The sequence below is a fragment of the Astatotilapia calliptera genome, chromosome 8 (genome assembly GCF_964374335.1).
Source record: "Astatotilapia calliptera chromosome 8, fAstCal68.1, whole genome shotgun sequence".
NCBI lineage: Eukaryota > Metazoa > Chordata > Actinopteri > Cichliformes > Cichlidae > Astatotilapia > Astatotilapia calliptera.
In genome coordinates this window covers 7,086,235-7,114,190 of record NC_137429.1, presented here as the reverse complement: position 1 = coordinate 7,114,190, position 27,956 = coordinate 7,086,235, and the positions used below count along the sequence as shown (strand labels likewise).

The following is a 27,956-nucleotide window of genomic DNA, read 5'->3' as shown; positions in this document are numbered from 1 at the left end:
AGGAAACGTTTACTCTTATTCTGAAAGTGTGCTCTATTTTCTTCCGGGGGACCGTATCTTAGGGTTCGGATACTTTAGTTGTGGTTTCTAGTGAAGCGTCATGCGCTAACAGCTTAATCTTTCGTGTTTTGGACGGTAGTTACGAAACAACTCCAGAAATATAGCCGTTGAACGTCAGCTTGGTACAAAAGTTCTATTCTTTATATATTATTAACTACACATGCATTAATGCCATTTGTCATGTTTTGTGCTGTGATAGCCACATTTTCGTTATTAGCTATCGGAGACTGATTTGATAGTACCTTTGCCACTGGTCCTTTTTTTTGTCTGTGTTAGTATTATAGCTGTAATGTTAAAGGCTAAAGAGGTTTAACGTGCTGAGATAATGTTAGCTAATGCTAGCTGTAGCTTCATGTTACTATGTTTTTGACAGTGTGCATGCATCCTGTGTATGCAACTGCCGTAAAGACTGATCATTCCCACCAGCTATCCACAGTTTTTACTCATGACGGACAGAAGCAGCAGCGTGGAGTGGGTTGAGACAACCGAGGAGGTGGTTGTAACTGAGGAGTGCATTCCCATTGAAAACAACCCCCCTGCAGGTACACTATAATGACATTACAAATAACGTTGACATTCAGTGCTGTAATATAGCCTTTAAAATAGTTTCTTTGTTCCTCTTGTGATGCCAGTTTTAGAGCCAGCAGACACGCCAATACAGAAGTTACTGGACGCTGTGGGGCAGGGAGAAAACCCAGATGGTGACGATGGCTTTTGTAAGCAAACCCCATGTTTACTCTTTTGCTATTGCAGTTTAGGTACAACTAATATCCAGCCAGAAATATGTCACAAGCCTGTCCATCGCTACCAAAAGAGACTGGCCGAGCATGTTACAGGGCATTTAACCAAATGGGGGTAGGGATTTATTTGAACCTGTATGTATACTTTTAACCCTTTGTGGATTAGAGAAAATCCAAAATAAACTTGTGCGCCCAATTCTTGTTTTTTAAAGATGTATGCTGTACAATCATTTCACCCTGGAAATCGAATAATTCAAAGAAATGTTAAAAGTCAAAAATTAACTTGACATTCAGGCCCGTGATAAGTGTGTCAAAACTTCTGACCACAACTCCAGGACCATTGCTAAGTAAATATAATACGCTTAAATGAAAGTCAAAGTGTTTTGCTATGGTCTTATTCAGTAGTCTTTAAACTTACACATTTCAGTTTTCTATCCCATTAACCCTACCTCTCTGTCTGGTTATATCTTCTTTAGATTTTAATAGGGACACACCTGTAGATCAGTACATGTCTTTCTGAGCCACACATTTTTGTCATTTGTAAACTAGAGCTGAACTGTAGAATGTGTTAGATGGATGACTTAGCAGTGGTCTTCCCCATGAGGACCTAACCTACACAAATATTTGCAGTGTATACACATTCATTCAAAGATTTACTAATATTTAATAATAATAATGACAATATTTGACTGATAATTTGTCACTGTGGTATGTCCAGTAAAAATTACCCCAGATGAGCTTTTTTCCGTTTTTTTTCCCTTGTTTTTACATTTTTATAGATTGCGAGGAGTGCCTGACTCTCTTCCAGGACCAGAGTGATCCTGACAACATTAATGGCCCATCTTTTATTCTCGATTTTCCAACAAACATGGGCGTCATGCAGAGGGCCCTCCTGACTCTGCCTTTTGGCCTGATGATAGGCAGATCTAGTATTCCCAGTGCAGGGATTGGGGTCCTAAATTATGGGCCTGCAGTGTCTCCTGGAATGCATTTTGGACCATTTGAGGGGGAAGTGACAACAAGGGAGATTGCCATGGCAAGTGACTTCTCATGGGAGGTGAGCTGGGATGTATTAAACCCAAACAATAAAACAAGTTTAAACCTCTTGATGCATATTTTGTTCTTTGTGTGTATTTTGTGACAATATTCCAATTTACTGCAGATTTACAAAGATAAGGATGACTATGACTACATTGATGCTGCCAAAGAATCATACTCAAACTGGATGAGGTATTGAATTCTTTTCTGTTGTTTCCTGTTGAATTACAAAATTAATTTTTAATTATATTCTATAAAATAAATCACAGTTTGTACAGCTTGTACATTATTAGAAAATGCTTTTTTTTCCCTCCCTCCTGACACAGGTATGTCAACCATGCCCGTCATAGAGATGAGGCAAATCTGTTGGCAGTCCAGTACAAAGGTAGCATCCTCTTTCACTGCTGTCGCACCATAAATACTGGAGATGAGCTCTTGGTGTGGCCCAGCAGCAAACTTCATGCCCACTTTAGTGATCCTTGGGCCCAGATGTGGTATTTGAAGTTGAATGCAACAGGTACCCTGACTTTGCTAGTCTCAATAGTCCATAAAAGTGATCGTTGTAAGAGCCATAGTCATGTAAAATTTTCCTGACTGTGTTATTTAAAAATTTGATTTATAGTTTGTTTGTTTTTTTGTTGATGTTTTCGCCTTTTTCTCCTAAAATGCAGAGAGTACTGTATCCGGTACAACTCAGATCTTCCTGTGCGCCCACTGTCAGTTGTCTTTCACCACCAAAGCCTTCCTCCAGCGACACACAGAATACTTTCACACGCAGCCTGAAAGTGCTGAAGTAGCTGATGGAGAAAATAATGCCTCCAGTGCTGCAGGATCACTGGTGGTACTGTCTGTTGATCCTCTTGAATCTAAAACATGTGACGATTGCGGAAAGACATTCAAGCAAATACCTCATCTTAGGAGGCACAAGCTTTGTGTTCACTCCAACAAACGCCCCTATTGCTGCCCATGTTGCAGGCGAAGCTTTAGCCAGGCATCTGGCTTAATCAGACATCAGTTAGTTCATAGGAAGCAGGCTGTAGGAAAAGCTTCCAATCAGAAGCAAGTCCTCAGCAACAAAGAGAGTGTAACGCCAGAGTCAGAACTTTTAAAGGCAGGAGATTCAGTTGTATCTGAAAAAATGAATGAAAATGAGAACCAACAAGAAGCTATGGATACAACTGAGGCTCCTGAGTCTTGTGCAGGTGAGTCAGAAACACTCCAGTCAAACTGTTTAGATTGTGGTAAGAGTTTCACAAAGGAATCATCCCTCAAAAAGCATAAGGTGACTGTCCATGAGAGGATACGTCCGTACGTCTGCGCTGTTTGTCAGAAATGCTTCGGTCAGTACAATGACCTGACCAGACACCTGCAGCGTCACCAGAAACAGAGTAAAACAAAAACAAATGAGGATCCAGAGGACTCCAACATATTGCCCTTCAGCTGTGGCGAATGTTCACTGGCGTTTTCCTCAGTGGATGACCTTCAGCAGCACATAAATGAACATCACTCTGATGAGAGCACAGCTGAAAATAACGAAGACGATGTAATGCCTGACGGTGAAAGCGTTGAATCGGTCCAGAATCCTCCCTCTCAGAGGCCTCAGAGATTTGGAGCTAGATTCAGAGTTTCTGCCATAACTAAGCTCATTGCGCCTAAACGAAGAGCTACCAGTCCTGCTCAGCCTGCGAGGAGCTCTGCTGAACCAGAGGCGGCTTCTGTCCGAAATGGGAAGTTAAAAAAATACAAATGGTTCAGCTGCAATCGCTGTAAACAAACATATGGAAACCCAGATGACCTCAAAGCACATAAATGCACTTTGAGGCAGCACAGATGTGGCCAGTGTGGAGCAACCTTTAATAAGTCTGGTTTCCTGAAAAGGCACGAGCAGATGGTACATGTAGAGGCCAAATCTTACAGCTGCGATCGCTGCGGTAAGGTCTTCACTACACCTAGTAACCTTAAACAGCATCAGAAGAGTAACGCTTGTATGAAGTATCACTGCACGTCTGAGCTCTTCCCATGCTCCTTCTGTCAGTTCTCTTTCACCATGAAGAGCTATCTTATTAAACACATTAAAAGGCACCATCCCGTCGAGTATCTTTCACACTGCGAGTCGGACAGCCTAACGGATCAGCTGGAGGAACAAGAGGGGGAAAAAGAATATACGTGTCCTCACTGTGGCATGAACTGTATGACTGCCAAAGCTTTCAAATCTCACACATGCTTCAGGCAAGTGAAGGTTTTGTACTTGTGTAACGACTGCGGAAAGGGCTTCACAAACCACTACGGTCTGAAACAGCACCAGCGCATCCACACGGGCGAGAAGCCGTACAGCTGCCCTCACTGCAGCAAAAGCTTCTCGTACGTCGGTCAGCTCAACGTACATCTCAGGACTCACACCGGGGAGAAGCCCTACCTGTGCACCCACTGCGGGGAGAGCTTTCGGCAGTCGGGAGATCTGAAGAGACACGAGAGAAAGCACACGGGGGTGAGACCGTACAGCTGCCCCGAATGCAGCAAAAGCTTCAGCCGACCGCAGAGTCTCAAAGCTCACCAGATGCTTCACTTGGGACAGAGAATGTTCAAATGCACTCAGTGCGGGAAGAGCTTTTCCCGAAACTATCATCTCAGGAGGCACCATCAGAAGATGCACATTTAGTCTAATCGCATTTTTTTTGAAGACTTTAAATTAAAATGAAATACAGGAGCTTAAATGTGAACTAAATTGCACTTTCCCGCTTGTGTACTTGATGACTTATTGAATGTCCTGTACATAACATTCTTTTATTTTTCTTGTAAAGCATTTAGTTATTTTTTTTTTTTTTAGTTAAAAAAGGAAAAACACCAACAAATACTTGTCTTTGAGTGTCAAACTGCACTAAAAAATAAACAACCAACGTAACCATCACTGTTGACCATTTATTCCACAAAACATACAATGCAAAGCATGTGCACTGTACAAGCCTTAATATTATGAAAATACTCATAACCATGCCTGTTTTTTTTCTTCAATTAAGTAGTCTTAAATTTGTTTTTGTAGTCAGATCTACTACTTTTTTTGTCTTTTCTTGTTTTTTTTACATGACACAGTATAACTTTGTTTATTGGACATTAATTTTTGCATTGCTTTTGTCACTATTTGTCCTTTGTTAGCTCATATTTCCAACTTGACTATATTATAAATATTAAGTAAAATTAAAATATTTCAGTCTGACCTGAACTATACAAACATACTGGTATGACAGTTGACACAAGTAAAACTCAGTTTCATTTAAACTGTGCGTAAACTGAAACAGGTAGAAACCTGGCAGTGTTTTCCATGTGCTACACACAGCGGTGTCAAGTGCAGCTGCTGGTTAGAGAGGAGCTCCTTAAATCTAAAACTTTGCTGCTGGTAACGGCTTCTTTAACTTCCCAGTCCAGTAATGTTTCTTACATCAGTAGTCCTAACTAATTCCAGTTCTACAAGTCCATGACAACATCCATTTGAAGGGGAGGGAAGAGATATCCATTGTTTGTGGCACAGCAGTTGTGGAGGCTTGTTTCCGTGGTCCATTTTTTTCCTTTTTTCTATTTTTTTTTTCTTTTTGATAGAAGTGAGGGGTTGAAACCAGAGGATTAGTCGCTTGTTCGCGAGTCCTAATGTGTAAAAAATACACAAACACGTCTGAAAGGTAGGCAGCAGTTGGTTCTAAAGGTTATGTGACGAGACCCCTACGAAGGTTGGGATACTGTACAGTTTCAAAGACACGTCAGACTTGTTCCCGTTTATTACTCCAATCCAGTGAAGCACCATGTGTTGTCGTCTTCAGTGCGGTCTCCATCCAATTTACACATCTTTGCCACGCAAAATATACGACCCTCGACTCTCATTAGTTTATATTATGTTAAATGTTATGCACATTAAAATTTTTTACAAACCAAACTGATTGTTAAACCACACAGTATCACATCTGTACAAACTCAGAAAAAAATGTCACAAAACTAAGCGAAAGAAAGAAAGGATTTTTGTTTTGTTTTGGCAATTGAAAAGCAACAGCCTGGGCTTTCACAAGAATCACAAATTAAGGGAGAAAATACTGAAGTCTGAAAATGAAAAAGGAACAGTACATCTACGGAGTCCGTTTGTGATGATAAAACTGCTCTTCTTCCCATAAATGCCAACAGAAAAACATGGTTAAAAGGGTTAAGTGGGTGAAATACAAAGCCTGAGGGCACATACAGTATGCGACCACAAATTAAGCTCAAGTTGGACACACGAGATACCCTGCAGTTCGTTGCAAGTACTTAAAACACTCCTTTGTCGGGTGAAGTTCTATATTTATTAGAAAAGGCTTTTATAATGGTTCAGATTTCAGCTCCTCCACTCGGCACTCCAGATCAGCCACCTAAAAGAGAAGAGAGGAAAATGCACTTAAAACAATGAAGCGCTGCTGGAATGTGACTCGTACTGTTTTTGTATTTTTTGGAGATGATGTGTTCTGCTGTGCATTTCTGCTTTCAGTTGGTCCATTGATCTCCACAGCAGATCATCTTCTTCCATAGCATCCTATCCTTAGCTTCCTGCTTTGTCACACCAACCCTCTGAATGTCCTCCTTCACTACATCCATGAACCTCCTCTATGGTCTTCTTTTTATCCTCCTGCTTGGCAGCTCCATGTTCAGCATGCTTTGTCAAGAGGCACACAGGAACAATATCTCTATGGCTTGCTGCTTCATTGTTACACCCATCTCCCTCTCATTTACACTCATGTATTCTGTTTTCTACTAACAAGCAGGGAAAAAATAGGAACTACAGATAAACTTTAGCAAAAGCTTCTTTCCATCAACGGTTTTAATCCTAAGCAAAATAACGACAGCATTAAAAGCTAAATGACAGCACTATAAAAGGTACAAAGACTCCTCCCTTAATAGTAGAAAACAGTTTTTTTACAGCCATTTTTACAAGCAAATATCAACATTTCAATATTGGAAAATCAGAAGGAGGTCTTGCTTATGAATGAATCTAGTGCAAGTTTTAAATTGCTGGAGGGAGGCAGGAGGATAAACTAGACCGAAGAGAAGCTCTGTATGGGATGTTGGGTTTTTAATGCAATAAAATCAACCTTAACCTCTAAATCAGCAACAAGGTTTTCCGTTGCATTATACTTCTGCTTCAAACCTTTTTGAAATCCTACACCGTAACCTGACATGCACTTTCCTAGTAATGCAACCACACAGCAGCTCAATGATAACATACATAAACTCTTTCAACTTCATCACACTTTCTCCAAGTTCCCCAAGACATTTTTGTGGTTTCAAGATTTTCTTGAAACCACAAGCAATTCTGATTAATAGAAGTTTCAAGATCAGATTTGGTCTGGATCAAGCAAAGTGGTGTTTACTCTTGAACACTTTACAAAATGCTCTGCAAACCTACCAGCACACAGTTGTTGTGTGAATATTATATTAATTGCTAGATGTAAAGATTAAATGTGCACACACTGCCTTGAGGCACCTCGTATACCTGTTCTTGGAGTTGCCCTGACTCCTCTTTCAGAAGGTTGGCCTCAGCCCCTACTTGTGCACAGCGCTGGGTCTCCTTCTTCAGATACTCAATCTCCCTGTTAAAGGAAGAGGATAACAGCATTGGCACTCTGATCTCACAACTCTCTCGGGCTTTTGTACATGTAGTTAAACGGTCTTACTTTTGTTGATACTCCTTGATCAGACGTTTGGCTTTGCTGTATTTGCGCTCCAGGGCCTGATACTGGGCCTGCGTCTCCTTCAGGTGCTCATCCACTGCCTGGCACAGGCTCTGAGCCTCCATCCAATAGCCCTCCAGCTTCTCCATTCGCTCCTTGTTCTCCTGCAGGGTTTGCTCCAGCTGGGCCTTGTCCATACGCCAGCGCTGCTTCTCCTGCTCTGCGTGGTGCAGCTGGAAGAAAGCGTGATTCATTCATTTCAATCACATGATGATGTAAACGGACACACTCCTCTGACTCTAAAGATAAGAAATGCTCTTTTGCTTATTCTTAATAGAACCATTACATAAAATATCATGATAATATTCACTTTAAATTACCTTTCTTTTCAGTTGCTGGATCTCAGCCTGGGTGACAGCGTGTTTTATTTGGAGCTATAAAAAAAATCCCAGTGTTACTATTCTAAACACATCTCTAAATATAAGGTGCATTAGTGAAAAAAGTTTTGATTAAAGAAGAAATGTTGTAATTACGACATTCATGGCTCACCTCTTTGTATTTATGGGCCAGCTTCTCAGGGTCTGTCTCCAGAGGCGACATGTCCTCGTTCTCCGCCAAGTCAAACACCTCGATCGCAGTGGGATACGGTGGACTAGCTTCCTCATCATCATCCTCTTCCTCATCTGTGCCGTATTCCCCACCCTGCAGGGATATGGTCAAGGTTAGGACCCCGTTCATAGGCAAAAATCAAGAAAAGAAAAAAAAAAAGGAGAGCTTATGACTTATATTTTATATATATAGATGAAAGTGCATGTATAGCTGGAGAGTGAGTGAGATTAAAGTTTGTTGTCCTTCTCCTTTGCAGGTAAACAAACTCTTTCAAGTGATACGATTTACACAGAGAAAACAAAATTTGAATCTGTCAATGTTTCCAATGCTAAAATATAGTTTTTGCACATATTGGTTTCCAGGAGGGTTTTCAATTTATGCAATTCCTGGAGAAAACCAAATATATTTCTTTAAATTTGTTTAATTAATTTTTGGACATAATGCTAAAGGAAACAAGAAGGTAGAGTGTTGATGAGTGTCTTGATGGTGTCGTCCTCTTGTGCTGTGACGCCAAATAGACACTAGATGGTGCACAACTCAAGCAGGCGCCTGTACTTTTCATTACGCAACTCCACACCTAATCTTCTTACTGTCCATGAATGGAGGAACTTCCTCTCTGTTATTCTAATGAAACCATAGACAGTTCCTGAGCCTGTTCCGTGTATGTGAATGAAAAGCGAAACAATCTGAGGCATCATTGACAAACTAAAGGGCACAAAAAAGTCCCTCTGCTTAGTCACAACCCTGAGCGGAGCATATTTTCTGATCATGTTTATAATACACTGGATATCACAGTGTGGCTTTTTCTTTTTCACTGTTCATAAAAATAATCACATATTTTTTAATCCTACAGGGAAACCAATATCCTAGAGGGCTAAGTGAGGATTTTAAGGTAGCACTTTGTGCTTAACTGTGAGGCTGTTTACTGATGTCTTTGCTCTGTTAGCTCAGCTTGTGTGGGACTGTGCGTCATCTGCAGTGGTTAAATAATATCTTATGTCCCATTTTTTTGTATTTGTGCAGAGGGGAGGGGTGAAGCTGGATTAGTAAGCACTTCACCCTCACTTCTCTACTGTGCATGTGCAGATGTTGCTCCATCACCAGTTAAAGAATGATAAACCAGGCGCAAGCAAAGTTTTTATGCTTTGATCCCTACAGTGATGGGATGTGGTAGCTTTGTTACGCTGTGGGGGGGAGACAGTTTCCTGGCATGGTTTTGGTTCACTTGGCCACTTAAGAGGAAGGAATCCCTACAAATCAATTCAAAGTTGTTCTGAGTGATCGCCTTTATCCGGTGATATAACACTACTACCCTGATGGGCATGCTCGCTTACAAAGTCCACCACCTAGAGCGCAGGAAGGATCACTGAATGGACTGATGAGTATAAAAAGGATGTGAATCATATGCTTTCACCTGATTTTAACTAAGAGGGGATTGGGGAATCATGAGTTAGATAACAGTCTTCACCACCATCATGAAAACAACTGAGGGATTATCTGTGGGAAGAAATGTGCCCCCTTCCTCACAGACTTACAGAGATGATAATCAACGTGTTTTGTCTTTAGACGCTTCATTAGTAACCTCAGTAATCTTATTGCCCTCTAACCTCTTGTTCATCCATGTACTGGTTGTAGCGCTGCTCCATCATTTCCCTCTGCCAGCGCTCTTGCTCCAAGGTCTGCTGGATGAGCTGGGCCACTTCGCTCTGTTCACCCGGCTTCTCTCGTCCAATCACAAACCTGCATTTAGGCATATATTATTCCACCTCAGCCAGGAACAGAAAACTATGACAAAACCATATATATATGCTGTGATGCTGTATGTATATGCTAAATAATACATGTTGGCCTCTTCTTTGTTCTGAACACTGAGGAGCACAAACACCGGCTCTTTAGGCAGTGAATGTTTTCATTCTTCAGTTAGTATAGCATAATGTATTAATGTAGCTGGAATGCGCTGGCTCTCTGATAACAGAAAATGGCTTCCTGTTTACACTCTAACAAAGATCTTCTCTACATAGTTACCCTCTTGGGTGCACGAATCAAACCCTCAATTCGTCCTCTCTTTTAGCACATTGTACAGATCATTACAGACACTATATTTTCTCTTGATTGACGCTCACAAATGGTAAACTGGGTAAAGGACAGCGAATCATGACAAAGCCACAGATGGTTGTTAAGCCAGCCACTGTAGCCTTTCAATTTCTGCAGCACTGAGAGGTAATTAAATGCTCATAAACACACTTCCTGTCCCAATCTATTTGTCTGCGTGACGTTTGTTTTATGAATAGGTCGGAGCTCTATTGCCCTTCGCCATCACTGCAGCAGATCTATAATGTATGAGCTATCTATGGAGGTCTCTGATCTTCACAAGTCACACAACACTAGCAATTATCCCAACAGCGCAGACCACTAAACCCTGAATTATGAATGAGCATGGATGACAAAAGAAGCACACGGGAACAGTGAGCCATACCAAAAATCCAAAGCGCAAAGGCTACAAATAGACCCTTGGCATTTTGAAATTATACTTTTGATACAAAGTGTTTTGGTTCCTGATAACTGTTTTCAGTGGCTCTGATGTGGAACCTTTGGACTTTATACCGAATGTCTCTAAAAGGAGCTTTTCAATACTAAAGGGTATAATCACGACCCTGGGAGACTGGCGATATAAATCTAAAGTCTGGTGAAGTGAATGGGCAGGATGTGGTAGAAGTAAGCTTTGTGTGAAAAAATGTGCTGTGGGTAAATATCAAAAGGAAATCATCTCCTTCAGGAAGAATGCTTAATGTCAGGGCAACTAGCAATGAAAACACATATCCTGGTCACTGCTAAGGCATTTAGAAAACCACAAAATAGTAGCTACAAAAATACAAGACCATTTAACAAAGACCACAAATTAAAGTAGTTTAATGTACTTTAAATCTATATTACTTTAAAAGTATGGAAGTACTTTAAATACTAACATTAGAAAGTCAATTTACTGACAACAGTCTGATGTTCAGGAGCTTTCAGTGCGTTACATTTGCAGTTGGAATATCTGAGTTCCTAGTCAGAATTTTCACACTTCCAACTTGGAAATTTAAGAACGCCGACCTAATGATTCAAGGTGGTGGTAATGCACGTAAACCGCAGTAAAACTGTACTACTGCTGATATGTATTTGTGACTCATTAAATAACCCAGTACTCTGTGAATATTCCTCATCTGTGGTTTTAAGGGGCAAAAAAAACATGCAATGCACTGTTTTGACAGTGATGCATGAATGGATCTATCTTGCTAGGGAGCAACTTTATTACCAGAATGCATTCAACTCAGTACCAAGTATGTGTCTCCAACTTCCAGGTCAAGTACATTGCAAATGAGTCAAAAAAAGCCAATAAGGAAATACCCTGCCCCTGCTTTCTTTATAATGGCCAGTAGGGGGCAACTCCATTAGCTGCCACTAGAAAAAGATAGCACATTGCACTTCCTTTTATGACCTCAATATAACATTTCTGGTACATATATGCTGCAGTTCTAAGTTGTATTCAATAAAGTATGCTGTCCTATTTTGTAAATGATGGTCCCATTTGTACTAGAATAGACAATAAACCAGAGTAGGCTGATGCAAAAAGTTGTGCATCATAGTTTGACTGCACCAGTTTTTTTTTTTTACTTAAAATGGTGCTAAAAGGGAAGATTCAGGGGACACCCGAAGACACTATAATGGATCCTTTTGTGAAAGTCTTAACAAAATCCATAAAATTGTCGAGATATATCAGTAAAACTGAAATTGATAGCAAACTAGCATTTCTACTTCAACTTCTACTTGTCTACAAAAAAGAAAAAAGGTTTGTTTTGTGATGTAAAAGTGATTCAAAGCAAATTGGTTAGTCAGAGAGACTTACTTAACGGTTCCTGAGGTGTTCCTGAGTACAGAGGCGGCAAAGCTTTGGGTGACTCCCACCAAACTGGTCCCATCCACCTCCACAATCAGATCGTTCACCTGGATCCTGAAGCAGACAGTTTAAAGGCTTAGAATTTAGAGGAACAATAAGGAATCCACTCCTGGAACTAACACTACAACTACTAAGATAACCTCAAGGTGACATTTGATTTACAAAACAAAGGCCTGTTCAACTTCCCTTAATTTCTGACCTGCGATGTTTCAGTTCTGCAGTACATTTTTTTAATCATATCAGGAATATTTAAAGTACGAAGAAACATACCTGCCATCCCTGTGTGCTGCTCCTCCTTCTGTGACAGTCTTCACAAAGATGCCCAGTTTCTCCAGGCCCATGTCAGCCCCTGCACCCATCCCAATAATACTGATGCCCAGGCCGTCACCGTCTGAAAGAAATCAGGCTTGCTGTTACCAAACTGGTATTGTAATCTGTCTGTAACAGACTTGTTGTTGAAGAGGCAACCTTTGGGACTGAAAATGCAGCCAACACAAAAGTAACAGAACCTGCAGTTGTCTGAATGGCCACAAGATAGCTAACATTAGCTAACAACATAACATTCCACCTCTCTTCACTTCTGACTTCAGAACGACGGGATAGCAACAGTCACAATGCTCAAATCGATCTTTTAAAACAGGAATTCATGACCCAGCGCTTGAAGTCAGTGTGGCTATGTCCATGTTTTAATGTACAGTCTATGAATGTGTTATTATGGCATAGCAAAAAGAAATATAGCTGCTTTCAGTGGTTGTAGAAGAGGCTAAATTTTAATAATTCTTCAGCTGTGCGCTAATAAATTAGTTAGTGAACCTTTGTTTGCTATCCTCTATAATTTAAACCCACTCAAAGGTGCACTGTAGTTTTTTATTAATTATATTCGCTTAATTTTAAGTAAAGTTTAAATTAAGTTTAACACAACTCGTGTCCTCAAGGCTATACATTTGCTTCCCCCAACATTTGCGCCAGCTTTAATCATATAGAAACCATGTATGGTTACCAGCAAAGTTTACCAGCACGCTCCACAGGGTACCTTAAAATGACTTGCTTACCATAATATATAATAAACCAATATTGTAAAAAATAAATATCAGCTTAAAGTGTTGGATTATAAGTCAGAAAAAAGCGAACACATATTACAGGTGCCTTCTGTTCAAACCTTCTGTTTGTGCAAAGTGAGGGGATAGGAAACCAGAATGGCTCGTTTGAGACTGAGGATTGACTGAGGGGATGCACCAAGGGCTAATATGAGATAGATAATGGTAACGATGAGTCACGCAAATGCACTCTAATAGAGTTCAAGAGTAGAAATATGTAACTGAAAGTCAGAATGAATGCAGGAACAACAAGGAAGGTACACTAAAAACTGTAACTGTAGTTTCTTGATATGTGAGAGGTTAAAAAGATTAGTTGTTGTTTGTTTGTTTGTGTTACCACATAGTTGGGATTTAAGATTTCTAAAGAAAGCCCAATCTATGTCACGATGACGCATCATAAGCTTTTTCGTCTGTTGAATTTGGGGATTTTCAACCTGACATCAGCATTCTGTGCAAACTACAACTGAGTTTTAGTGCATAAGTTTCTTTGTACCTTGAGGACAAAAAAAAAAAAAAGCTCTGACCTTCATGTGATCTTGAAAAAATAAAACATTAGTTTTGTTGACGTCTGTGACGTCAAAGTTAGATGATAATCAATATAACACCTAGATTCCTCCCAGAGGCGTTATGTGCTGATTTAGCGTATTCTTTTTTTCAAGCACTGTTTCTTTTTTATTTCAGCTTCTATTCTATCATGATCTAATTAATGTAGAGCGTGCACACCGCAACACCTATAAAGAACACTGCTACATATGGTAACCCACGTAATCTGCCCTATACACAAGTCTTCTACACACATAGAAATGCACTATGATGTTACATGGATACTGCAAATCTGTAAGTCATTGGGGAGAGCAGAAGGCAGCTGGTGAACCCTGCAGGTCTTTTAAAGCAGGACTTTTTTTAATTGCTTCGGAGATGGGAGCCAAATGGGAGCTTGATCATTCAAATACAGAACCTTACATTTGTGGGTTTTTTGTATTCTCTTTCTTAGCAAGGTGCAAAGAAGCCTCAGGCAAGTCAAAGTACAGTAAATGCTTAGAATTATTTATATGCCTGAAGTAAAGTGCAGATTTTACAGAAAGAATTTGTATAAATACTCGACTGGTTAGAAAAAAAACAGGGTTTAGTTCTGATACCTTTCTCCAGCTCCACAGGGAATAGGTCCAGCCTCTCCACTCTTTTCTCCAGCTCATACTCAGCAGACGCTGCCATTGGATCCACATCTTCATTGCGTCTGTCATAGTCCTCGTTGGAATAGGTGGCAAACACCTGTAGGATGAGACAGGGACAAGATCAGACTGAGAATCACACTTACATCAAGTCTCTGCAAGGCGGAGCAGATTTTTGCTAGCATCTATTCCTGTTCAGAATTTGTTTGTTGTTGAAACGGGACATTTGTGAGTCACAGTTGTTTTGGGATTTTTTGTTTTGAAAAGAAAATGTTCAAAATTATGGCAAATTATTTGTTTTCTTGGCAAAAATTAAATCCACGCTTAGGCCTGTTCGATATAACGATATATATCGAATGACGATATAAAAACGTCTATCTTTCCTATTATGCTGTCGTTTGTTTACAGCAATATTTTTTCATCGTTTTGATGGTCACTGTAGTAGCTATATAAATTTCTTAAAGTTCTATCTTTCTCTTATATTTAAAATAACCACACTATGGATGGACAAGTGCCAGTTTTTACGTGTTGTCGTTAGCAACAAAACTGCAGTCCGCTTGTTTGTTTTCCACGTAAGCCTTTCACAATAAAGCTCAAGATCCTGTTGAGACTTTTCAAAATAAACTGAATCACGGGAAAGAATATGCAGAGAGTTTACGGATGAGAAGCAAAAAAGAGCCGTCAGGTGCTAAAAATAAACATTAGGCTCAAACTTTGAAAGAACTTATGTCTAAAAATGTATAGTTTCATGCATGGTTAAAACACAGGTAAAGGACGCCCAACTGGAAAAACTTCACGCAAGTCGAGATGCCTGAGATTCACAGAATTTACAGAAAATATTACATTTTTGTGATTTATATCCTTGTCAGGACGATAAATGTCTTATATCGGGATATGAGATTTTGGTTTTATCGCACAGCCATATCCACGCTTCACGCCACTGTCATTGTTGCCTAATAAACCTCCTTATAACTGGCCTCTGTGATATAGAGAGATAGATAGATATCCTTTCTTTCTAGACAAGTCTTTCTTTTCCTTGGAGCCATTGTGTCTTATCACTCTTCCTGCACATACTCCAAATATAGTAACTGCTGCTGTCACCAGAATCACTTCCTGTGCACCCTGAGGAGCAGTGATTCGTTTTGGGTTTTTTTTTTTACTTTTTATTGCATTTGTGTATTAACAGGTAAAAGAGTGGGCAGATTGCAGAATGACGTGACTACAGATACTTAAATTCAAACTACTGAACGGTTCAGTTAATATCAGTTACACATGCTTTGTGGAAGATGACTTACAGAGTCACAGAAAGGCAAGAGAGGAAGTACTGGAGGAAACAGGACCATTACTCACAGGAAACTGACTCTAATCTGAGTATTATTTTTTTTCTCCCCCACATTTCTTGCACCGGTGCTCAAATTCCTTTCTAACAGCTTTATGTTCCACCACCACCAGCTGACTACTATGCCGCGTTCATAGCCACTTAAATCACCTTTCTTTCTCACTCTGATACTTATTTGGAGCTCTAAACCATGTCCACATGGCACTGAGCTAAAGTTAGACACACACACAGTGGTCAGTAAGCTTATATATAATATTTCTGTTTGATTTCTTTAGAAAATCCAGCTTAAGCTAACACAAGTTAAAATTAATATGATCTATTCAGAGAAATGACTCTTTCTAAATCACCTTCACTGATTTCCATCATTCCATTGAGGACAGCAATTTAATGGATTGAAAAAAGCTTAAGATCACTACTTAGAGGTTTTGGATGCGTAAGTAGCTGAGACAGACAAGATGGCTTCATGGTTCGATAATAACTGACCAACATTGTTAATGCGGACATAATGCAATTCAAATGTATTGACATTTTCAACTGAGACAGCCACAGCATTTAGTCCGAGCTGTATTGTTTCACAGCAGTCATCTGTATCAAACAGACTAATGAGAAAATAAATAAATAAAAATCAATCACAACCACTGAAGTTGCTCTTATGAAGACAGGGGCCTCTGTTTTCAGGGCTCAACTTCCCACATTCACTCTGGTCTAACAGCATGACAGTTTACATAACCACCCCCAGCATGCTAATGGAGGCCTTCTGCAGCTGCTGCTCACAGGCCTCACATAGACACAAACACACACACACAGGGAGAAAGAGAGAGCCCAATCTTTAAAAGCCTCACTTTCAGTCTTCCAGGGTGATTATGTATGCACCACCTTGCATGCTCCGCTGGCTACACTAATTCAGTGCTGGACCTTCTCCTTTTACACATTCTTTGATTTATTTTATCAACTTTTCTCTCCACAATCTTTGTTCCCTCTTCTGCAACACTTTCACACTGTTTCCTCAAGCCTTGGTTTGCTTTATTCAATGCAACTCTTGCATGTCGCCGGCCTGTTTAGCTTGTCCATCTGTGTTACAGAAGTAGCATCTCGTAGCTTCCGTGCTGCTCTTCAGTCCTACAGTATGGGGCCCCGTCTCCGTGGCAACCCCACAGTAAAGAGCCTGTCAGTTTTCTGACAGCTCCTTTGAAATGTAACCAGCCCCTCCTCTCTTAAATTTATTCAGTATCATTGTATTCTCTTACATCATTGAGCACTGTACAAGCTTCTGCTCCTACTTTTGGGCTGTCCTTACCCATAACAATAGAGTTTAAAATGTAATCGCCTTGAGTTAAATCTCTCCCCATCACTGTCAGATCACGCAAGCAATGACATGGATGATTTTTTCTTTTGATTTTTTTTTTTTTTCGGGGGGGGGGGGGGGGGGGGGGGGCTAATTATGGCATAAAAATTACAATTTGCTTTAGAGTTCAGTTAGTGTCAATTATTCTATTAGTTTCTCAAGGAAGAATTAGTTCAGTACAAATACTGTCTATAAAAGATGGATACAGTAATTGTGATTTTTGTTTTGTTTTGTTTTTTTGTTTTTTAAGGTGGAAGTGACAATATTTGTTGTGAGGGACTTGTTTTGGTACCAGGCTGTAAAGATGTTACTTTTATAGCTGAAACTAGCCATTTTAACATTGCACTTTATTGGGATTGACTCAGTTTTACAGTGAGCCTCAACCGGCCATCTTATGATTACTCAGTTCCACAGTAGTTGCATTTTTCATGGAGGTTGCCACTTGTTTTAGTATTTTTGGAAAAACATTGTGACATCTGGGTACTGAATATAAAGTTATGACCAGCAGCAGGTTTGCTTACTTGAACACAAAAACTAGAAACCACAATTATGGCCCCATAATAAAGTAGTAACACATGAATATTTTTAAAAACTGCTTCTTGAGCAGCTGCAGACGGTACCCCAGATAGTTTTTTCTTTCTCTTTTCTACCATTTACATTTATGCTAAGCTAACCAACTCTTGGCTGTGGCTTCATACTGACCCTGCAGGCATGAACGGTATCAATCTACCAATCTTCTCATGTAACACTCAGAAAAGAAAAGAAAAAAAAGCAAATAAGCATAGTTCCCATTGTCCTGGGCTTTTCATTTAACTGACCACAAAACCTATAAATATCCATAAATGCTCATTATTTAGTGGGTCCAACTTCCAAAGTAGACAAATTGCTGTGTTTTACACTATTTTGTAAATAAAACACTCAATCAAAAAAGGAATGGAGTAAAGACTAATTAGGTTCAGCAGTTCTAAAACCATTAGATACACTGCTGTTACACTTTACTCTGTGAATCCCATCAGATTTAAACTCACAATAGTTAGCATGGGAGAAGAACTTAAGTCAGATGACTTCTGATTTAGGTTACCTTTGTATTTAGACGGATTAACAGAATGTGGATTAAGCGGCCAAAAAAATACACTATTTGCAAGTAACAGAGTGTAAAACAACAACAGAGACCTCTGAGCACCAGTGTGACACTTTCACGTGGCACTGCATCACCCCTTGAGTTTAAAGATCAATAGGTCACAGCTGATGGTCTGTGAAGCCCTCAATTTACACCCATGATACTGCAAAACATCAAAGACAGAAGACTGAGCGACTCTATTTTACTGCAATTGTAATAAATGATCACCACTGTAGTTGTGCTGTGCGTTGCAGCTATTGGAGAAACTGGCCATGCTATAAGTCAAGCTACAGTATCATCCTTGACTGACAGAATTACCTCTCGCTTCCAGCAGGAAGTCTATCTCCCTCCTTACAGACAGATTAATTGAGATTCTCCACGATACAACCTCTGACCTCGCTTTACCTAAGCACGCAGAGTTGTAGATGAACTCTACGAACAGTGAGGTGGCTATCTTGGGAAGACAAACATTGGGATTAAAGGCAGTGTGGTGGGAGGGGGGGTGTGGTAGAGAAGGACGCTGTTCCAGTTGTGGCAGATAGTAGGTCAGAGGAGCTAACAGATGGCCAGGAAACTCCCTTCCTCCCTCCCTCTGCTACCAGCCGCCTCGGATGTCCTACAAAAGCTCCATGGGCAGAAAACTACAGCCACTCACCAGCTTAGAGATTGTGTTTGTGTCTATACAGAGCACCTATTTGGGATTGTAAAGGGTATTAAAAAGCAGCCAGTAAGTGACGACAACCATTTTACAACGCTGTTGTCGTGACACCGAAATGGCAAAATGATACAGCTGCCACGCCATGCCTCTGCTCTGCTCCAGTGTGGTTGCATCTTGATGCCCCTCTGGCTACAGTGTGATTGGATAACGCTGTTGTGTTAACTAGCAAGCCCGTAACCCACACCCCACCACCCCCACTGCCCACAGCAGCACGTCAACTGCTGTTTCTTTCCCTCTTGACTCCAAAAACTGTTCTAATTTTGGATGGAGCGAATAGGATGTGTGTAGGTGGTGCCACTGGTTTTTCCTAAAAGAGTGTTTCCACTCTCGTTGCATTCAGCAAAAAAAACAAAAAAAAAGCTTTCCAGCATTTTTTTGCTCATACTAGGCTTTGCATGTGCGACGTACAGTTTTCTCAATTTCTAGCTAAATGCAAAAGTTCATTACCATGCACTGATATATGAATGCCTCAATTTTCCCTGTATATGAATATGTGCGCAGTAATTAATCCATGCTTAATAAAGCTGTCAAAATTAAGCGTATGTTACACTTTTCCTCCTAAAGATTAATGACGCCACTATCTAAACTAACATAGGTTAAACAAGTGGCAGGTAATTGCTTCTAAATCCTACTAAAATTGGGGGTTAATCCACATGCCAGATGTGCACCATGCAGACAGAAAATAAGGATGTGGCTCTGGCAGCGATCACGTTTGACCAGTCTTCTCTTGCCAATAAAATGGATATGGTCAGCTCGTCATAGTAATGTTTGCATGGCACCAAAGCCCATCTATTTTGGCAGAACAATTTTTGGTCAGCAGTCATGTTTAGGCTTAGCGCTAACGCTGGAGAGAGGCACGGCAATATGAAAACAAGGTCAGCACAGAGGGCTGAATGGCATTACACTATACAGAAGGATACAACAACTAAACTCTGTAACTATATATATTTTATTATGTTGTGTTTATGTTGGGTATATGTTTTATTATGTTACCATATCATACTGATTACATTTGTTATGACATTTTCTTTTGTATCCCTATGGCTCTTTTTTACATACAGACTTAGTTTGGGTTTTTTTCCCTTTTTGCTAAAGCATATAGTTTAGCCAGATCAGGTGACACTGAATCCTCCCTTAGTTATGCTGCGATAGGTGTAGGCTGCTGGGGGATTCCCATGATGCATTGAGTATTTGTTCTTCAGTCGCCTTTTTCACTCACTGTGTATTAATAGATCTCTCTGCATTTAATTATTACTTGTTATTAATCGCTGGCTCTCTTCCACAGCATGTCTTTTTTCCAGCCTTCCTTTTCTCACTTAACCAGTCAAGGAATTGTGAAAAAAAACCTCTTTTAAAAGCATATTAACTAGCAGCACCATTACTCAAGGAGGAAAACCGTTTCCATTCTTCCATTCTATATTTTCTGGTATTAATAAAAACATAAAATAACAATCATCCTAACTACAGGACCAGTAAAGCCTGAGAAAGACAAATATACATGTTCAGCCATCCATACAGCACGGTTGGCACCTCACATGTCACTGTAACCAACGCCTGTCATTTTTTGGACAAGATGATGGCAGGCGGGACAAGACAAAACAGTTTCAGACATCATGAGCGAGACGTTGCATAATGTGGCTTGTCGCAGTAACCTGAACGAGTGGGCACATCACATAAATGCTTGCAGCCCACCACCAACCAGTGCAGGGCCGAGAAGTGGGGCAGTCTGACCTTGCTGATAATCTGTCTGGTCTTCCACTCCTCCTGGCTGTGAGTAATGCACTGTATGAAATACTGCAGGCCTGCTGAGTCAAAGTGATAGACAGTTTGAGGATACCTTAACATATGGTTACCTCTTCATGGGCAGTTCCCTTATTGGATGATCTCTGTGGTGCATTTAGGGTAGTCTGTATTTTGTGTTTTGTGGCAGACACTTTAAAGCAGCAACACCTCCTTCTATGTTTGTCAAAATTCAACACCCTCTGTTTATTACCTTATAAGTACAGTCATCGTTTGTGTTAATAACACAGTGTGAAAGAAAATCATAGGTGTTCTCTGAGCAGGCTGGTGAGACTGAGGAGCGTAGGCAGAGACCTAGAAGAAAGAGTCCAGGTTGGTGGTGCAGAAGGACAAAATGTTTAGGAGTAGGTGAGGTGAGGGGTAAGCAAGGTGGCAAATAAATCTGCTTATTCCTGGATTGGAGGAGACACAGCCCAAATCTAGTGGAGATTATCTCTCTCTTTTTTGAGGGGCAAAAAGCTCCCCCTGCACAGTGGGATAAATAATTAAAAATCACAACAAGCTAGGGGGCTAAGTGGTCAGGCTAAATACACCGAGTAATATAGAATTGAGTCAAAACAAACAAGCTAAAGAAATAAATAAGACATGAGAAGCAGCTTCCTGTGTTCGACAAAAGAGGCGGCCCTGAAAAGCGAGGCAGGTCTGTGATGATAACAATGCTGCTATTTTTACTAGCAGCAGCAGACTGGTGACAAAGAGCGAAAGGGAGAAAAGAAGGAGCAGGAGAAAGAGTGTGAGGAGGAGCAAACAAAGAATGCAGTGTGAACTCTACCCGAAGCAGATCTGCTATTTTTGCCACTTTGAGAGGACACGGACAGAAAGACAGACAGATGGAGGGGAACAATCAGTATGAATCGGAGACAGAGAAAGGCATGCATGCAGACGTCCAACCGCTGTCACCACAACAAGACTTAATTGTGACCAAAAGCTGCACTGTTGCTCAGACGAGAAATATGCGCTAAAAATGAGCACTTCCTGTTTGGCAGTGAAACTAAGTGACAGTGTGACTTAAGAGCTGGCTGTTATGCACTCGCATGACATTTGAGCTGCATAATAACGCCCCTCCCATTTGACCTCGCATCCCCCTTACTCTCATCCACCCCTGCATCAATCTCCATAACAAAGGCCACACTGATACAGTGTGAAAGGACTCAGTAGGAGGTTTTTTTTCTTCACTGACCGCTGCAGGGTCACAACGAAATTCTCCTCTTTATCAAAGTCGTGACTTACAGCTTTTATCACACCGTAGATAATGCCTCCTCCTGGTAACCACGCTTGATCTCATGAGGATAAAATAATGTTGAAAGTGTGTTTTCTTCTCTATTGCACTTGCATGACAGGCACAGCAAGCCCACAAATGACTTGTATGTGATTTATGGGACAAAGCTGATTTCTAGGCATTTGCTCAATATATTAGAGCTTAATAGTGACACATAATCACACATCACTATTGGTATAATTGCTGTTCGGGAGTAACTATGTAATTTAATGTCTCAATTAATGTTACTGTGATTGGTTACAATATGTAATGAAATTACAGTTACCAATCAAATTGTCCATTATTACTAAGGGTTATATTCTTTACACAAGAAGGCTTACTCCACATGTAGAATATATCATTATTCTTTACTGCTTTGCACTTTATTCTCAGTGCATTAATTCCTTCTTTTGACATATGTCCAGAAAAAGCCAGTCAGCAAATCCAGTGCAATGCCATCTAGGATAACATAGCTAATAAAGCACTGTCTCTCCAGACAGGCTCCATTCCTCTCAAAGTTTGAGCATTGTTTTTGATTGGTTCTTCTTTTTGAATGTGCACTGTTTCAAATCAGCCAGTCTAATCAGTGTGTCTGACTCTGACCATTCCAAGGTGGGTGGATATGTCCTTGGAAAAGAATCTTTAGTGCTGGAAGATTAACAAACCAGATCAGGGCTCTAACATTATAAACGAAAGCTTGTTTTCTACCATTAAAATGTTAGGCCTAATTTCACCTTTAACAGAATAACTAGTAATTCGTAGACAATCAGATTTCACACTTGTGTCAGTTACCGTACATGAAAAGACGTTCTCCAAATGTTTGGAATGTGCATAAAACACTGCATTACACACAGAATTATGCTTCACTGAGTCTTTCTCACTGGATCACAGTGCATTGTGTGCATCCTTGAGGCCTGACAAACATCTGCAGAGCTGATTTTTTTTTTCAAGTATATTCCATAACTTGTGTTGTTTATATTCTTCAGTAATCTTCTCTTCCGTTATCTGACAGATTGCTACAGTTTTGGGTTCATTACCACGAACAACTGTTTCTCGATGAAATGGTTTGAAACCACTGGATATATTTAATAATGTCACTCGTATGAGCTTGTGAAGGTAGAAAGCAGGTGCAAAAACAAAGCTTCCAGAGCACCACTGGTGGCCTTTAATTGTACACTTTTTAATTTTATATTGTCAATATTTGTCATTATAATCCCAAAAGCTTATTTTCTCAGTTTGTTTTCTTTAGCTTATTTAGCTTAGAAATATCTGCATTGATCCAACACATATATGTGCAGTCCTTAGCAGTCTTTCATTAATTCCAATATTTGATGTATATGTTGTTAGTATCTATGTCAGGTTGGTTTTTAAACTATAATATTCAAATGTCAGGGTGCAGAAACTGGATGGTTCTGGACAATGTGCAGCGATAAGAGAAAATTTGGACTTGACAAGCTATGAAATGGTACAGGAGAGCCTTTCTGTGAGAAGTAATGTGTGTGACACAAAGTGTCAGGGCCCACTTTAGCTTGCAGAGTTGCTGTATGCCTTGGACCTCAAGGCAGAGCAAAGCAGCAACACTGAACTGGAGAGAGTCTGATGCTCCTCTCCGGATCATTACACCGCCCCCAGACAACGAGAGACACTTCAAATCAACTCGTCCTCCTCCTCCTTCTCGTCTGTCCTATTCTCTCATTGCACCGGTCCAAGAAGAGATTACAGTGCTCTTTTTTTCTCACTTCCTCTGTCTTTATCTCACACACAATCACAAATACAGCATCCGATGACCTTTCATTTTCCACAGTACAATATCCACTTCTCTAAAAATGGGGATAATTATCCAGGCCTGCCAGGTCTGTTTTACCCCCCCCAAAAAAAAAGGCAATTATTTACAAAAGCAGCTCCTGCTGCATTTCAGTTGAGGCACTTTTGGGGCCCGTGTCAGCTGCACAGTAGGAATGCAGGCCCATCCATTAGCAACTGGCTGCTGGGGAGGAGGGTGTTAGTAGTGTGCAAAGCCCTGTGTTGAAACAGGCTAAAATCAAAATGTCAGCACTGGTGTGACACTGGCAGAGGCTGAGCGAGTTCATTAAAAAAGCTGACAGCGGCACTGGCTATGACTGTAACACAGCAGATAAGCTTTAAGGTCAAGTTCAACAAGCCTCTAAAGACACAGGATGAAAAGAAAATCCCACACCACAACATAGTTACAATTCAGAAATCAGCACACAAGCCTGATTAATAAACAAGGTTCGGGGGTACAATGTGACAGCAAACACCTCCGTGTTCTAGCTACAGTTCTTTCTGTTAATTCAGGGTGTTTTTACACTTCACATTTCCTCACCTGGATGGACTCTGTGCTGAAGCGAATCTTTCTTGAAGGGGGTGGATCCTCTTCCACAGGCAGCCCTGAAATCTCCACACAGCTGGACTCTGGCTCATAGCGGTCATCGCCCTCGTCTTCCTCCTCATCCTTCTGGCTTCCTTCAAAGTCCTCCCCCACCGCACTGTAGGTACTGATATCCACAGAGTCCCGGCCCGACTGTTCTTCTCTGAGAGTCCTGTCTTCCTCCTCCTCTGTATTTTTGTCCCCATCCTGCCTGACCATGTCGGCACTTTTTGGAGAGCTTCGCTTCTCTGAGGCAGTTTCTCCATTCTGCACCGACATGTGGATGTCACCTTGCAGTATTGTGCTGCTGGGCTCGCTGGTCCCAGAGTGTTCCTCAGGTTTAACATCAACTTTGGCCTCGACACCTGCATCTGAAACGGTCTTTTCTCTCTGTTCATTCGGCTCTCCTACATTACTGTAAAGTTCAGTAGTTGGGGCACACTGGCCACCATTAACGCTTTCAGATGGAGGAGTCACCCTTCCTCTGGAGCCCCTTGGAGGTGTCTCCTGTCCCTTCTGAATGCTTATCTCATCCCCTTGGTTGCCTGATGCAAAGGCACTGACCCTCTTTGTGATTATCTTGGAATTCAACACGCCTACCTTGGTGCTGACCCCTCTGGAAGGGAGTGGTGGTGTAGAGGAGAGACGGTGGAGGTTGTTCCGGAGCTCGGCTGCCCGTTCAAACACAGCACTGAGCTGGCTGACTGTAGGGGACACTGCTTCACTAGTGTCCAGGCTGTCCAGGGACTCTGTGCTGCCATTAAAACGGGCCACCATATCCAACCTGCCATCCTGAAAGCTCGAGGCCTTATCTGCCTTCAATAACACCCTGGTTGTAGCCAGCTTCTCCTGCTGCAGTTTTTCCTGCTGCAGCTTCTCCTGCTGCAGTTTCTCCTGTTGCAGCTTCTCCTGCTGCAGTTTCTCCTGCTGCTGCTTCTCCTCAAAGATGCGGCGGGTCTCCTGTAGCTTGGAGTAGCTGGGCGAGGAGGCCCGCTGGTGCCCATTCTCCGGTTTTGTGTCGAACTTGCTGACGCGCTCGGACACGGTGGATCCGAGCTTCAGCAGCGCGCTGTGATCCACGTTCTCGTTCAGGCTACCGGCTCTGGGCAGGGAAAGGCGCACCGATTTGTCGGCGATCCTGGCGTTGTCCTCACCCTCTGCGTCGGCCGGGGATGTGGTCTGCATCTGCTGGAACATGTTCTTGATACGGTGCACATTAGAGCCGTACCTGCGCCCTCGGGGGCCCTCCTGCATGTCCCCATTTGCAGCATTGTCTTTAACGGGCTTCAGGGCCTGCATCCCCGCCTCGTACGCGTTCCTGTGCGGGGATGGGCTCCTGAGCGTGGAGCCAGAGCCGGTGCTCTTGGATGTGGATTCGGTCTTCATCATGGTCAGTCAAGCGTCGCAACTGATGCTCAACGACGGCATGTCTCCTTTCTCAACTCCCGGTGGCAAATCTGTATTATCCACCAGCAGCCGATCCCAGCGAGGTGGCGCCCAGACTAGACCGGCAGATGGAGAGAAACAAAAACAACAGATCGCATTAAAGGCCTGCCTGCATCCGCTGCAATTCTCGTCTAGTGCAGCGGAGAAAGTGAGCGCGATGCATCTGTCAATAGCTCGTTTGCAGTTACAACAATGCGAGCCTGACCTTCTCAGATAATTGCATTAGTTACTGAAAATGTTTGCACAGAAAAACAGAAGAGTAATGAGCCGCGGATTTACCGCAGCTGACGACAGATTGCTTACGTTTAATCCCTTTTTAGAGGCAGCATCATTTTGATCTCTTCATTCTGTGAGCTGCAGATTTCTGGTCCTCTGGTAGCGGCAGACTGCTGCTGCTGCATGGAGGGGGGAATGCATGGGTCATAGTGCCCGTCTGCTCCTAATTCTTTGACCATTAAACGAATACGATCTTCATTTACAATATTTGGCGGAGGTGCATTAATTGTAGCTACTATGTTACAGTGAGTGGTGTGGTTTTCATTCCCGCTACAAAAAAGCAGTCATTCCAAGGAAGAAGCGATACGCAATGCTACTCTAAGGAAGAGGAAGAAAAAAACATAACATATAATTTTAAAAAATATATTTTAAAAAAATTATGATTTCTTTTTAACCTAATGAGGCTGTGGTGGCACACTATACAAAAAAGACGGACGCCCCGAATGTTTTTTTTTCCGTATTTTTTAAACCCCTCCCCCTCCACTAAAAGGAAATCCCTAATAAAGCAGTCCAGAGGCAGCTTTTTACACTAAATAAATGTATCTGTAAAGTATAAAATATGGATACTTACCGTTTCGTTACGAAAAATAATAAAACTGAAGTCGCGGTCTTTTTCGTTCAACCAGCGATAGGACCCAGTGACACCTCACTCACGTCAAATCTCCTTGGCCAATAACACATCCGTTATTTGCAGGACACATTGCTGCTTCCTGCATTCTACATCTGCGCCGATAGATATTTTAAACGTTATTACCGAGCGTAGACAAAGCATTTCCTTTTTCTTTTTTTTCTTTTTTTTTTTTTTTGAAGGCTTTGAACTTGCCCACGTAGTCTCGGTTTCAAAAGTCGTTTGGGGCTTGTTTTGTTTTATCTGCAAGGCCGACCCATTCATGCAGCTGCCTCAATACATAGGCAAGAAGAGTGTAATGTACTTGTTTACATGGGTTAACTGTCATGGTGAATATTAGTCACTGAAAAAAGGCTGAGGCGATGTTAAACAAGGCGGTAGTGCCACCTAGCCAGTGTTCTCATCTGACTGTGTTACTGGGGTTTTGCAAAGTAATGACCAGCTGAAGAAACATTGACACAAATAAACTCAGTACATAAAATTAAAATATATTTAAAATATATTTAATTCTGTCCAATGTGTTAAAAAGCTTTTAGTTGTGTACTTTTGTACTTTTAACTTTTGATTCATTTTTAACCCAACCCCTATTTCCCATGAGAGACTTTGCCTTTTACCACCCTACAAATACAACGTGTTCTTAATGACTCATGTCTTTTTCGTGCTTTTGCATGAGTGTCACATTATGACTGTAGAACAGTCACTGGTGTCACACAGACCGTTCGTTTGCAGACCGTCGCCTGCATATTGTAGCTGTTTACTGTCACCAGGGGGCAGTGTCACAAACAACAGATCTGTGAAATCACAGGATACCTGGCAATGCAACCTATGCACAGCCCCATCCGTGATCCATGATGAGCTGGGTGCTCTTTTGTTGTTGTTTTGTTCGTTTGTTTTTATTGCATACTCTTCCACGTAGGGTCTGTGTAGGCAAATGCCCATGCAAAAGAATGCTAAAACATGGGCTTTACCTGGTTAAGTAAGGCATATACTGACCAACTTTTGGTTTAAAAAAAATAGTATTTTACACAAAAGTACAGCCATGTCCTAGTTCAGCTTCAGTTGGAATCTCTTCAAGACATTATGTAAACATTTTAAGCATAAAATCCTTCCTTTACGTTCTTCTAACATTTTTAAATATTTTTTAAAAGGTTTTACACGGTCTTCAAAAAAAGGAATTCACAATTAAGTGGCTTTAAAGTTACTCAGTTATATACCAGTGTCCTTTCTCCTTATTACATCAATTCATCAATTTTCTCTCCATTTGCGGTGTCTAGAGCAGAGGGGGGCAATTAATTTT

At 41.2% G+C, this 27,956-nt stretch overlaps 2 protein-coding genes across 5 annotated transcripts; one reads left to right on the top strand and one right to left on the bottom strand.

Annotated features, from left to right (window-relative positions):
- Positions 1 to 24: 24 nt before the first annotated feature.
- On the top strand, positions 25 to 4,746 carry LOC113028169 (histone-lysine N-methyltransferase PRDM9-like). 2 transcript variants are annotated; one of them, XM_026178216.2, is made up of 7 exons: positions 25 to 182; positions 487 to 602; positions 693 to 776; positions 1,580 to 1,857; positions 1,963 to 2,030; positions 2,165 to 2,355; positions 2,510 to 4,746. In XM_026178216.2, exons 2-7 carry the CDS (start codon positions 506 to 508, stop codon positions 4,495 to 4,497), a joined length of 2,706 nt encoding a protein of 901 aa, XP_026034001.2. In that variant the 5' UTR covers positions 25 to 182; positions 487 to 505; the 3' UTR covers positions 4,498 to 4,746. The 2 variants fall into 2 exon arrangements, with proteins under 2 accessions (XP_026034001.2, XP_026034002.2); XM_026178217.2 differs by having other exon boundaries at positions 26 to 182; positions 434 to 602.
- On the bottom strand, positions 4,744 to 26,949 carry LOC113028168 (neurabin-2). 3 transcript variants are annotated; one of them, XM_080305393.1, is made up of 11 exons: positions 26,603 to 26,949; positions 24,265 to 25,811; positions 14,308 to 14,440; positions 12,342 to 12,462; positions 12,021 to 12,125; positions 9,739 to 9,871; positions 8,072 to 8,224; positions 7,903 to 7,956; positions 7,526 to 7,755; positions 7,345 to 7,441; positions 4,744 to 6,226 (listed from the first exon to the last, which is right to left on the bottom strand). In XM_080305393.1, exons 2-11 carry the CDS (start codon positions 25,696 to 25,698, stop codon positions 6,176 to 6,178), a joined length of 2,511 nt encoding a protein of 836 aa, XP_080161519.1. In that variant the 5' UTR covers positions 25,699 to 25,811; positions 26,603 to 26,949; the 3' UTR covers positions 4,744 to 6,175. The 3 variants fall into 3 exon arrangements, with proteins under 3 accessions (XP_080161519.1, XP_026034000.1, XP_080161518.1); XM_026178215.2 differs by lacking the exon at positions 26,603 to 26,949 and adding an exon at positions 26,059 to 26,528; XM_080305392.1 differs by lacking the exon at positions 26,603 to 26,949 and having other exon boundaries at positions 24,265 to 26,003.
- Positions 26,950 to 27,956: the final 1,007 nt, after the last annotated feature.

Excerpts from the sequence above, each read along its gene's own strand:
- LOC113028169 (XM_026178216.2), top strand. The coding sequence starts at position 506 with ATGACGGACAGAAGCAGCAGCGTGGAGTGGGTTGAGACAACCGAGGAG. Across the intron at positions 777-1,579 it reads AGATGGTGACGATGGCTTTT|ATTGCGAGGAGTGCCTGACT; the intron begins GTAAGCAAACCC and ends ACATTTTTATAG. Across the intron at positions 2,356-2,509 it reads TTTGAAGTTGAATGCAACAG|AGAGTACTGTATCCGGTACA; the intron begins GTACCCTGACTT and ends CCTAAAATGCAG.
- LOC113028168 (XM_080305393.1), bottom strand. The coding sequence starts at position 25,698 with ATGATGAAGACCGAATCCACATCCAAGAGCACCGGCTCTGGCTCCACG. Across the intron at positions 12,126-12,341 it reads GCAGCACACAGGGATGGCAG|GATCCAGGTGAACGATCTGA; the intron begins GTATGTTTCTTC and ends TGTCTGCTTCAG. Across the intron at positions 8,225-9,738 it reads AGTACATGGATGAACAAGAG|GGTGGGGAATACGGCACAGA; the intron begins GTTAGAGGGCAA and ends ATATCCCTGCAG.